The 13,335-nt window shown below is 46.5% G+C and overlaps 1 protein-coding gene across 1 annotated transcript in view; it reads left to right on the top strand.

Annotated features, from left to right (window-relative positions):
- The window catches only part of LOC129693558 (vitellogenin-like), a 40,655-nt gene extending 28,411 nt beyond the window's left edge, over nucleotides 1-12,244 (top strand). Inside the window, exons 14-19 of the mRNA XM_055630355.1 lie at nucleotides 2,641-2,833; nucleotides 5,526-5,617; nucleotides 8,818-8,912; nucleotides 9,836-9,986; nucleotides 10,083-10,244; nucleotides 11,214-12,244. Coding sequence (XP_055486330.1) covers nucleotides 2,641-2,833; nucleotides 5,526-5,617; nucleotides 8,818-8,912; nucleotides 9,836-9,986; nucleotides 10,083-10,244; nucleotides 11,214-11,323 — 803 coding nt within the window. The 3' untranslated portion in view covers nucleotides 11,324-12,244. The remainder of the gene's footprint in view (nucleotides 1-2,640; nucleotides 2,834-5,525; nucleotides 5,618-8,817; nucleotides 8,913-9,835; nucleotides 9,987-10,082; nucleotides 10,245-11,213) is intronic.
- Nucleotides 12,245-13,335: the final 1,091 nt, after the last annotated feature.

The following is a 13,335-nucleotide window of genomic DNA, read 5'->3' as shown; positions in this document are numbered from 1 at the left end:
TCTTATACAACTGCAACATGACCTCCCAACTTCTATACTCAATACTCTGACTGATGAAGGCCAAAGTGCCAAAAGCCTTTTTGACCACCTTATCTACCTGCGACTCGACCTTCATGGAACCATGCACCTGTACTCCTAGATCCCTCTGCTCTACAACACTACCCAGAGGCCGACCATTCACTGTGTAGGTCCTGCCCTTGTTTGACGTCCCAAAATGCAACACCTCACACTTCTCTGCATTAAATTCCATCAACCATTCCTCCGTCCACCTGGCCAATCGATCCAGATCCTGCTGCAATCGAGGGCCAGAGGACATAGGTTCAAGGTGAGGGGGTAAAGATTTAATAGGATCTGAGGGACAACTCAGAGGGTGGTGGGTATATGGAACGAGCTGCCGGAGGAGGTAATTGAGGCAGGACGCATATGTACACATTCCAGTACACTCTATCACAAAAAAAAGCTATTGAATTGAATTGAATTGAATTTCCTTTATTGTCATTTAGACCTTTCAGTCTGAACGAAATTTTGTGCCTGCAGTCATACATACAATAATAGACAACAGAACAGACAGTAAACACTAATTAACATCCACCACAGTGAGTCCACCAAGCACCTCCTCACTGTGATGGAGGCAAAAATCTTAGGGCTGCAGTCTCTTCCCTCCTCCCCTCCCTCCGCGCTGAGGTGATACCCCACCGGGCGATGGTAGATCAGTCCCGCGGCTCACCGAGCTCCGCAAACGGGCCGGTTCAAACACCGCGGCCCGGGGAGGTCGAAGCTGCCGCCCTCCAGTCCAGCGGACTCAGCTGTTGAGGACGTCGTCCACTGGCCCGCGGCCGAACCCCGGACTCAGGCCGCCGCCGCCGCCAGAACTCAGGCCGCCCACACGGGAACATCTCAGCCACCCACGGGAGCGCCGTTTCCCTCGGGCTGGGCCGCCCCCATGGGTCCGAGCCCAGGGCGAGTCCTGTCAGGCTGCCTCCGGAGCCTCGAGGTCGCCAGCTCCGCCATTAGGCCTCAGCGCAGACGGAGACAGAGAAGGGTGATACGACAAAAAAGTGACATTCCCCCGAAAGGAGAGACAGCAAGCCCCGTTTCATTCCCCCTGACGGGAGAGACAGCACCCCCCCCCCCCCCCCCCCCCCCCCCCCCCCCCCCCACACATAAACACAGCCTAAAAAAACAAAAACTTAGCCAGGCAAAACGAATAAAACAACACAAAAAAGTAAAAACAAACGGACAGCAGGCGAGCCGCAGCCGTTCCCCAGCCCCGACACTTCCGGACAGTGGAGAAAGTGAAATAAATATCTATCAGGTAACATGATCTTATTTTCCATATTACAAAATGGATACAGTTCAGAGATTAAATTGACGATACTGTAACTGCTGGTAGACACCAAATGCTGGAGAAACTCAACGGGTGAGGCAGCATCTGTGGAGAGAAGGAATAGGCGACGTTTCGTGCCGAGACCCTTCTTCAGACTGATCCCAGGGGAGGGGGCAGAACTAGTTATGGTTTGCGAAGGGCCTTTCCTCTGGAGATAAGGACTATTGAACTGAGTTGCAGTGCAGAAACAGGCCCTTCGGCCCACCGAGTCCGTGCCGACCAGCGATCCCCGCACACTAACACTATCTTGCACACACTAGGGACAATTTACAATTTTACCAAAGTCAATTAACCTACAAAACCTGTGCGTCTGTGGAGTGTAGGAGGAAACCAGAGCCACCGTGCTGCCCTAAGTCAATGTTATTAAAGTGTTTGATAAGGTTTGAGAAGATGCTTTTTCTTGTGGCCACAGCTATGAACTTTCATGAACGAATCCAGGAGGTCCTGAGAGATGAGGAACTTTCTCCCACTAACTGTGGACAGTTCCCTGAAGGTGGAATCTCATGTAGATAGGGTGGTAAAGAAAGCTTTTGATGTGCTGGCCTTTATAAATCAGAGCATTGAGTATAGAAGTTGGGATGTAATGTTAAAATTGTACAAGGCATTGGTGAGGCCAATTCTGGAGTATGGTGTACAATTTTGGTCGCCCAATTATAGGAAGGATGTCAACAAAATAGAGAGAGTACAGAGGAGATTTACTAGAATGTTGCCTGGGTTTTAGCAACTAAGTTACAGAGAAAGGTTGAACAAGTTAGGGCTTTATTCTTTGGAGCGCAGAAGGTTAAGGGGGGACTTGATAGAGGTCTTTAAAATGATGAGAGGGATAGACAGAGTTGACGTGGATAAGCTTTTCCCACTGAGAGTAGGGAAGATTTAAACAAGGGGACATGACTTGAGAATTAAGGGACTGAAGTTTAGGGGTAACATGAGGGGGAACTTCTTTACTCAGAGAGTGGTGGCTGTGTGTGGAATGAGCTTCCAGTGAAGGTGGTGGAGGCAGTATCATTTAAAATAAATTGGATAGTTATATGGACAGGAAAGGTATGGAGGGTTATGGTCTGAGCGCAGGTATATGGGACTAGGGGAGAATACGTGTTCGGCATGGACTAGAAGGGTCGAGATGGCCTGTTTCCGTGCTGTAATTGTTATATGGTTATATGTTATATGTTACATGGTTAAGATGGAAGTTGATGAGATGGGAATTTGGCCCAGACCTTCCACTAAACTTTAGATGTTGCTTTCTTCTTCTGCAGGGGCATGTGAGGCCAACAATGACCAGGTCATCACCTTTGACAGCAACGTGCTGAGTTACAAAATACCCAATGACTGTTTCTACGTTCTGGCCAAAGACTGCTCGACTTCCCCGACCTTTGTGTTGTTGATGAGGCGTGCCACGGGTCAGCGGGACAAGAAGGCGATCAAACTGCTTCTGTCAGCGCCCAACACGTAAGTAACCAACGCTCTGAGATGTTAGTACGGCACGGTGGCGCAACGGGTAGAGCCACTGCCTCACAGCGCCAGAGACCCATGTTCCATCCTGACCACGGGCGCTTGTATGTGACTGCGTGGGTTTTCTCCAGGGGCTCCGGTTTCCTCCCACACTCCAAAGTCGTGCAGGTTAGAATAAAGGGGAGGTCATCTTAGAATAAAGGGGAGGTCATTTAAGACTGAGGTCTTGAGGTGAGAAAAACTTTTTCACCCAGAGAGTTGTGTGAATTTGTGGAATTCCCTGCCACAGAGGGCAGTGGAGGCCAAGTCACTGGATGGATTTAACAGAGAGTTAGATAGAGCTCTAGGGGCTAGTGCAGTCAAGGGATATGGGGAGAAGGCAGGCACGGGTTATTGATAGGGGACGATCAGCCATGATCACAATGAATGGCGGTGCTGGCTCGAAGGGCTGAATGGCCTCCTCCTGCACCTATTTTCTATGTTTCTAAGTTTTTATGTTTCTATGGTTTGTAGGCTAATTAGCTTCTGTAAATTGTAAATTGGATCTTATGGAAACATATATTTATTAAGGGATTGGTCAGGCTAGATGCAGGAATAATGTTCCCCATGTTGGGGGGGTCCAGAACCAGAGGTCACAGTTTAAGAATAAGGGGAAGGTTAGTTAGGAGTGAGATGAGAAAAAAAAAATTTTCGCCCAGAGAGTTGTGAATCTGTGGAAGTCTCTGCCACAGAAGGCAGTGGAGGCCAATTCACTGGATGTTTTCAAGATAGAGTTAGATAGACCTCTTGGGGCTAACCGAATCGAGGCATATGCGGAAAAGGCAGGAATAGGGTACTGATTGTGGATGATCATCCATGATCACATTGAATGGCGGTGCTGGCTCAAAGGGCCGAATGGCCTTCTCCAGCACCTATTGTCTATGTTTCTATGTCCCCAGTGTGTAGGATTAGTGCTGGTGTAAGGGGTGATCGCTGGTGGGCCGAAGGGCCAACTTCTGCACTGGATCTCTAAAGTATCCACTCCAATCAAATCTAACTTTATTTGTTAAGCACTTTAAGACAACCAATGTTGACCAAAGTGCTGTACAGAATAATAAACAAGACATCATAAACAGACAACATAACAGAACATAACATAACAGCTCACATAAAGCACAAAAATTGCATATGAAATACAACATTAAATTAAAAGACATAAAACATGAGTAAAAATAATAACCACGCAATAAAGCAATCATAAAATAAATTAAATCAAGTAAATAAAGTCGACATCTTACTGGGTATCAAAGGCCACGGGGAAGAGATGGGTTTTTAGAAGTGATTTAAAAACAGACAGAGAAGAGGCCTGTTTAATGTGGAGAGGCAGATCGTTCCATAATTTGGGTGCCGACACAGCAAAGGCACACGGTCCCCTCTGAGCTTCCGCTTAGTTTTAGGCCCACTCAGGAGCAGCTGATTATCTGACCTGAGAGAGCGGGCGGGTGTTTTGAGGGATTTGGGGTATCAATAGTCCAACAACCATCAGGCCAGTAAATACTTCAACCCCCAAATGAACTACACTGATGTATCAGGCACTATAATTATTTGTGTTTTTATATAAACTGAACGTTTTGTTATTTATTCTGTTGTTTTACAGCCAATATGTTTACAGACACTGCGGTTCTGCCACTAAGAATGTCTTTGTTCAGTTTCGGGACATGACAATAAAACACTCTTGACTCACAGCAGCTCAGAAACATGGCAATAATTGCCTCATCATTCCCCCTAATTTGATGAGACCGCACTTAGCGTAGTGTGTTCAGTTTAGGTCACTATTCTACAGGGAAAATGCTATGAAACGGGAAAGGGAGCAGAGGAGATTTTTGAAGATGTTGCCAGGACTCGAGGGCTTGAGCTACAGGGAGAGGTTGGCAGGCCAGGACATTGGTCCATGGAGCGTAGGAAGCTGAGGGCTGATCATTGAAACTTACAGAATAGTGAAAGGCCTTGGATAGAGTGGATGTGGGGAGCATGTTTCCACTTGTGGGAGAGTCTAGGACCAGAGGGCACAGCCTCAGAATTAAAGGACGTTCTTTTAGGAAGGAGATGAGGAGCAATTTCTTTAGTCAGATGGTGGTGAATCTGTGGAATTCTTTGCCACAGACGGCTGTGGAAACCAAGTCAATTATATTTTTAAGGCAGTGATAGATAGATTCTTGATTAGTACGGGTGTCAGGAGTTACGGGGAGAAGGCAGGAGAATGGGGTTAGGAGAGATAGATCAGCCATGATTGAATGGCGGAGTAAACTTGATGGGCCGAATGGCCTGATTCTACTGCTATCACATGACCTTATAGAGGTGTGTAAAATGAAGGGGAACAGATAGGATGAATGCAAGGAGTCTTTTACCCAGAGTAGGGGAATCAAGAACCAGACATAGGTTGAAGGTGAGAGTGGAATCCGAGGGGTAACATTTTCACACGGAGGGTGGTTGGTGCATGAAACGAGCTGCCAGAGGAGGTAGTTGAGACTGGGACTATCGCAACGTTTGGACAGGTATATGGACAGGAAAGGTTCAGAGGGCTGCGGGGCAAATGGGGCTAGCTTATGTGGGTCAGGATGGAGAGTCGGGCTGAAGGGCCTGTTTCCGTGCTGAATGACGTTATAATTCCACTTTTACCCAGTGCTGTTCCTGTGTTTAACTTCACCAGCATCATTGAAGCCTTTCCCACACGGGATGGAGTGAAGGTCTTAGTGGATTCCGCTGAAGCCCCTCTGGGTGAACAACCACAGGTGTTGAGAGGTGAGGACCTGGACAATGTTTATTTAACTTTTTATTCCAGAGGATTACAATACATAAAACAGGGATGTCATGCTGAGGCTCTAGAAGGTGCTGGTCAGGCCGCATTTGGAGTATTCTGAGCAATTGTACACAGAAACATAGGCAACAGGTGCAGGAGTAGGCCATGTTATAGCAGAACTATCTGCAGACACACCAACATTACTACCTGCAGTACTACAGAACTATCTGCATACACACCAACATTACTACCTGCAGTACTACAGAACTACCTGCATACACACCAACATTAAGACTTAACCAATGTATTTCTTGTACAATTCGACCACATAAGAACATTGAAAAATAGAAACAATTAACAATCTGAAATTGAAATGGATTCTTAGCATATTTCTATTTTAACAAAATAGTAACACAGCAGATCATGTGGCATGTAAGGCAGGGATACGCACATTTTGGGCCCCATATCTAGTCTAGAGCAGCGGTTCCCAACCATTTTTTGGCCATGCCCCACCTAATCACCTCTAAAATCCTGATGCCCCCCCCCCCCCCCCCCTTGCTTTCCCTTGAGAGAAAACGGAGGAAATAGATATTATAAGGGTAACTTAGCAAAAGCTCTTTGAATCGCATTTCTAAATCCAATTCAATAAATAAGGTTCTCCCATGACCTCGCGCGCTTCGTGCGACGTGCATGAAGAGCGATGGCGCGGTGATTATGTAATAACTACACAATAAAGACCTTTTTTACCCCCAAAAAAATTATTTACTCAAAATAACATCTGAAACATGAACTACATATGTTTACCTGATGGAAAATCCCAAAAAAAAAAAAATCGAAAATTTGGACCCAGACCTCCTCAGTCGCACTCAATTGCCCCCCTTAAAAATCAAATTGCCCCCCTGTGGGGCGTACGCCCCACGTTGGGAACCACTGGTCTAGAGAGAGTCTAGAAGTCTCAGGCTCGGAAAAGAAGGATCTACCTTTAAAAAGGGGATGAGGAGGAAATTCTTTAGAGGATGGTGAATCTGTGGAATTCCTTGCCACACAAGTCAGTGAATACATTTAAGGCAGAGAGAGATAGATTGTTGATTAGTGCTGGTGTCAGGGGTTATGGGGAGAAGGCAGGATAATGGGGTAAAGGATAAAGGAGGGAGAGACAGATCAGCCATGATTGAATGGCGGAGTAGACTGGATGCGCCGAATGGCCTAATTCCGCTACTATGAGCATCCTATTGTCTTAAATGAACATCTTATCTTCAAGGGTCTGTGAACATTCAGGATTATTTTCCGTTAGGAGAGGGTGGTGACACTGGTCAAGGTTGAGGTCAATAGGGTGGAACTCATTGCCACAGACGGCTGTGGAGGCCAAGTCAGTGGATATATTTAAGGCAGAGATAGGCAAATGCTTGATTAGAACAGGTGTCGAGGGTAATGGGGAGAAGGCAGGAGAATGGGATTAGGAGGCAGAGATCGGACTCGATGGGCCGAATGGTGGAGTAGACTCGATGGGCCGAATGGCCTAATTCTACTATAACTTGAGAACTTGTGAACCAAAACATCGTCAAATGTCCCAGGTGTGGATCTGCTATCATTTATTACAATCTCTCAACTCTTAAGTCTTTATTTACCATTATTCCCTTTATCCTGTATCTGTACACTGTGGACGGCCTGATTGTAATCATGTATAGTCTTCCCACTGATTGGATAGCACGCAACAAAAGCTTTTCATTCTACCACGGTACACGTGACAATAATAAACTAAACTCAACCTATCTATGTTCTCCAGTTAGACATAAAATGCTGGAGTAACTCAGCGGGTCAGGCAGCAACTCTGGATTGAAGGATTGGGTGATGTCTCGGGTCAAGACCCTTCTTCAGACTGAGAGTCAGGGGAAAGGGGAATGAGAGATATAGCTGGGGGGCAGTGTTTGCTGTGAGGAGGATGCTAGGAGGCTGCAAGGTGACTTGGATAGGCTGGGTGTGTGGGCAAATGCATGGCAGATGCAGTATAATGTGGATAAATGTGAGGTTATCCACTTTGGTGGCAAAAACAGGAAAGCAGACTATTATCTGAACGGTGGTCGATTAGGAAAAGGGGAGATGCAACGAGACCTGGGTGTCATGGTACACCAGTTATTGAAAGTAGGCATGCAGGTGCAGCAGGCAGTGAAGAAAGCGAATGGTATGTTAGCATTCATAGCAAAAGGATTTGAGTATAGGAGCAGGGAGTTTCTACTGCAGTTGCACAGGGTCTTGGTGAGACCACACCTGGAGTATTGCGTACAGTTTTGGTCTCCTAATCTGAGGAAAGACATTCGTGCCATAGAGGGAGTGCAGAGAAGGTTCACCAGACTGATTCCTGGGATGGCAGGACTTTCATATGAAGACTGGATAGACTCTGCTTGTACTCGCTAGAATTTAGAAGATTGAGGGGGAATCTTATAGGAAATTACAAAATTCTTAAGGAGTTGGACAGGCTAGATGCAGGAAGATTGTTCCCGATGTTGGGGAAGTCCAGAACAAGGGGTCACAGTTTAAGGATAAAGGGGAAATCTTTTAGGACCGAGATGAGATAAACATTTTTCACACAGAGAATGGTGAATCTGTGGAATCCTCTGCCACAGAAGGTAGTTGAGGCCAGTTCATTGGCTATATTTAAGAGGGAGTTAGATGTGGCCCTTGTGCTAAAGGGATCAGGGGGTATGGAGAGAAGGCAGGTACAGGATACTGAGTTGGATGATCAGCCATGATCATATTGAATGGCAGTGCAGGCTCGAAGGGACGAATGGCCTACTCCTGCACCTAATTTCTATATTTATATGTTTTTATGTAGAGAGATATAGAACAAATGAATGAAAGATATGCAAAAAAGTAACGATTTTAAAGGAAATATCCCATTGTTAGCTGTATGTTAGGTGTGAACGAGAAGCTGGTGCAACTTGGGTGGGGGAGGGACAGAGAGGGAGGGGAACGGGGTTACGTCAAGTTAGAGAGATCATGACTCATACCGCTGGGTTGAAAGCTACCCAAGCGAAATATAAGATTCCATCGTGGGTTTAAACCAGCATGTGCCTTCCTTCACACATGTTGTCCAGTTCACTGTTCACTTGCTGTTCTTTCACTTCACGCTGACCTGCGACCTCTGTGCAGAGGATGAAAGTATCTGTTGTACGAAGCGGCCATCTATCTGCCTGTCTTCCAGATATCGTGACCATTCAAAGGGACGGAATGGGAATCACTCTGCAAGCCCCGTCCATCAATATTGAAAGGCTGTACTTCAATGGAGACCAAGTTCAGGTACCTCATCAAGCATGGAACATCGAACGCAGAACAGGAGACCCCAAGAGCACGATGTCCGTGCCCGACATGACGCCTGGTGGAAATAATCCCCTTGGTCTACACGTGATCTATATCGTGCCATTCCCTGCATATCTAAACGCTTCTTACTGTAAACACCACTATTGTATCTGCCTCCACCACCACCACCCCCCAGCAGTGCGTTCCAGACACCCACCTCCCCTGTATGAAACACCTGCCCCGCTCATCTCCATTAAGCTTTGGCCCTCTCTCCTTACAGCTCTGCCATCTAGTCTCTGACATTTCCACCCTGGGATAAAGGTTCTGACTGTCTCTGCCTCCCATTATTTTATAGACTTCTATCAGGTCTCCGCTCAACCTACGATGTTTCACAAAGACCTGTCTGAGTTTGTCAAACCCTTGCTTTATATTTAATGCCCATCAATCCAAGCTGCAACCCTTGTCTAACAATCCCGTCTAACCAAAGTATTATAGTCTGGAGGAGGGTCCCAACCTGAAACATTGTCCTTCCATGTTCTCCACAGATGGTGCCTGCTACACTGAGGTATTCCACCACTTAGTGTTTTGTTTTTTTGTTCACCATCATCTGCAGTTCCTAGTGTCTATAAGCTTTTATAAATGTATTTATAACGTTTCATAAATTTATTTAAAAAACATTATAGACGGACGGAATTGCAGGTGGAGGCTTACAAAAGTAGACGCAATGTATTGGAGTAACTCATATAATTCTTAGACTCAATGCCTTGACCAACGAAGGCTCAATGGTTTGATCTCTGGTCCTAGACTAGGGGAGGTTGGCCGATGATACTCGGCCGAGTCTAATCACCGATCACTAACAGATTGAAACTTTCAGCGGTAACTTTGTGGTTGCACTGTTCTGATGTATCTGCCTTTGTGTGAAGATTGTCGTGGACCAGATGATGAGCAAGACGTGTGGAATCTGTGGCCTTAACAACGATGAGAAGAAAATGATGATGCCCAGCCGGGAGGTGGCCGAGGACCAGGACCGTCTCTTTGAGTCCTGGTTGTGTTCGGGAACGTCGTGCAAGGACGGTAAGAGGCTCCGCCTGGTTGTGTCATCGTTCCCCCCCCCCCCACCCCCAGCCGCTGCTCGGCTCCCTGACAAACCACACTCTGTTTGTCTTTCAGATTGCAAAGTAAGGCGGGACTTTGTGGAACTAGGAACTGTGGTGGAGTTTGAAGGACAGGCATCCAGATGCTATTCTGTAGAACCAGTACAACGGTGCCTGGCAGAATGTACACCCATGGAAACACGATCTCGCCGTGTCCGCTTCCACTGTTTGGCAGCCAGTGAGTTCACACCACCGACCAACACATAACATTACACTTGCACATAATAGTGAGCAGAGAAAGGCCTGGACAGAGTGGGTGTGGAGAGGATGTTTCCACTCGTGGGAGAGTCCAGGCCCAGAGGCCGCAGCCTCAGACGTTCCTTTAAAGGACGTTCCTTTAGGGAGAATTGACTATTGAGGAGGAATTTTATTAGTCAGATGGTGGTGAATCTGTGGGATTCATTGCCACAGACGGCTGTGGAGGCCACAAGTCAGTGGAAATATTTAAGGCAGAGATAGATAGATTCTTGATTAGTACGGGAAGAAGGCAGGAGAATGGGATTAGGAGGGAGAGATGATGATTGAATGGTGGAGTAGACTTGATGGGCCGAATGGCCTAATTCTGCTCCAATCACGTATGAACATGAACTTAAGAGCAGGAACGCAGCTGGTGAGGTCGATTTGTTTGTGCAATAGACCAGGGACCACACACGTTTAGTTTAAATTAGATTATTCATGTCACATATACCAAGGTACAGTGAAAAGGTTTTGTATTGCGTTTCATCCAGTCAACGGGAAGACAATACATGATTCCAAACAAGCTGTCTACACTGTACAGATACAGGATAAAGGGAATAACGTTTAGTGCAAGGTAAAGTCCAGAAATGTCCGATTGAAGATAGTTCGAGGGTCTCCAATGAGGTAGTTGGGAGGTCAGGACCGCTCTCTAGTTGGTGAGAGGACGGTTCAGTTGCCTGATAACAGCCGGGAAGACACTGGAGGTGTGCGTGCGTTTTCACACTTCTGTGCCTCTTGCCCGATGGGAGAGGGGCGAAGAGGGAGTGACCGGGGTGAGACTGGTCCTTGATGATGCTGCTGGACTTGCTACTGAACTTATGGTGATCACGGTGAATGGTGGGGTAGGTTCGAGGGGCCGAATGGCCTTCCCTGCTGTCTGTCACTCACGCCCGTGTTAATCCGTCAACAGATCAGACCGTGACCGCCTCTACCATCTCCACCTTCCGCTGGAAGCCCGGGCACGTGAGTTACCCCACGCAAACCCACGCTGACTGCTGGTGCCAGTGTTCCACAGCGTGAAGACCTCTCGTCCAGCCCGCGTAGACTTGCTCCTTCTCGTCTCCTCTGCCCAGCCCTGCTACACCATGTGGGTCCAGCTCACCATTGATGCTCTGCTCAGCCCTGCGTCGTTGAGCTTCTGCTGATAGCGTGTAATTCATTCTGCAATGTTAAAATCCAAATAAAACATTGATTTCTCAGCGAGTGCGATTAATACATCTGTCGTGGGTGGTTATTTCACTCAACTAATGATGGCACTCAATGCCCTGCCTTCTTTCAAAAAGTATAGTTTAGTTGAGTTTACTTATACAGTGTGGATACAGGCCATTCAGCCCACTGAGTCTATACTGACCACCATCACCCATACACTAGTTGTATCCTCCACACTAGGGGCAATTAACGGACGTCAATTAACCTACAAACCTGCACGTCCTTGGAATGTGGGAGGAAACCGGAGCTCCCGGAGAAAACCCACGTGGTCACAGGGAGAGCATACAGACAGCTCCTGTACTCCAGTTTAGTTTGTTGCCATGTGTACCGAGGTACAGTGAAAAGCTTTGTGCTGTCCAGTCAGCGGAAAGACAAGAACATGGTTACAATGGAACCGTCCACAGTGTACAGATACAGGATAAGGGGAATAACGTTTAGTGCAAGGTAAAGTCCGATCAAAGACAGTCCGAGGGTCTTCGATGAGGTGGGTGGTGGTTCAGGGCTGCTCGCTGGTTGTGCTAGGATAATAATAAATAATAATAATAATTTTATTTATAGAGCACTTTAAAAACAATCATAGCTGCAACAAAGTGCTGTACATCACTAATCATTGACAAAAAAGTTAATACACACCAAAAATAACAATCAAAAGAAATAGTAGGAAAAGACATGCAAAATAAAGAAACATCAAAAACACCAAAAACAGAAGCAAAGCCTCAGGCACGGTCAAAAGCCAGGAAGTACAAATGTGTTTTAACACTGGATTTGAAGATGGACATAACGTCCAGAGTGCCGGGTACCTCAGGAGCAGCAGCAGCGGCAACCAGAGAAGGCTCGGAGCGGAGGCCCATTCAGGATGTTTTTAAAGACAATAAAACAGTTCTTAAAAGAAATCGTCTGGGTGCAGAACTTGGCGATTATAGTGCAAGGGGTAAAGGGTCACCGAGAGAAGGGTGGCCTCCGGTAGACCTCGGTACCTCCAGGGCTGCTCGACCAGGTTGCCTGCTAGGATGGTTGAGTGGAACAGTCAGAGGTAAGGCGGGGCGAGCCCATTCAGAGATTTAAAAACAAATAACAGTATCTTAAAATGAACTCGAAAGTGCACCGGGAGCCAGTGTAGGGAGGCCAGAATTGGCGATATGTGCTCCCTCTTTCGAGTCCCTGTTAAAAGGCGAGCAGCAGCATTCTGAACCAACTGGAGACGAGCCTGAAGAACGAGCAACACCAAAATAGAGCGCGTTACAGTAATCCAGCCTAGATGTAATAAAGGCATGGATTACTGTCTCAAAATGGATGGTTGAGTGAGTCAGGATGGACCCTGTGTCTCTGGCGCTGTCAGGCAGCAGCTCTACCCGCTGCACAACTGGACGGCCAGGACAATGCGTAGATAAATGATTGTACAATTCCCACTCCTCAGTTCACGAGTCTTCAAATGTTGTATGTATTGACAACAGAACAATGAAAGGATCTCTTGCTGCATCTTAACAGGCCAGTAAAAACAATAACTGATTAATATATAATCATTATTTAAAATTCAAGAGAGGTTATTGTCATGTGTCCCAGATAGGACAATGAAATTCTTGCTTTGCTTCAGCACAACAGAACATAGAAGGCATGAATACAGAACAGATCAGTGTGTCCATATACCATTGTATAAATATATATACACATGAATAAATAAAACAGATAAAGTGCAAATTCAATGCATTAATGACTGCAATGCTACTGCAACCACAGACACAGTCCGTATAAGATCACAGTCGCTGAGGTTAGTGTTGTGTTGTGTTCAAGAACCGGGTGGTTGTTGGGAAGAAGTTGTTCTT

Source organism: Leucoraja erinacea, unplaced genomic scaffold (assembly GCF_028641065.1).
Source record: "Leucoraja erinacea ecotype New England unplaced genomic scaffold, Leri_hhj_1 Leri_347S, whole genome shotgun sequence".
Classification (NCBI taxonomy): Eukaryota; Metazoa; Chordata; class Chondrichthyes; order Rajiformes; family Rajidae; genus Leucoraja; species Leucoraja erinaceus.
The sequence above is the reverse complement of the archived record's forward strand: the minus strand, read 5'-3'. Positions and strand labels throughout refer to the sequence as shown.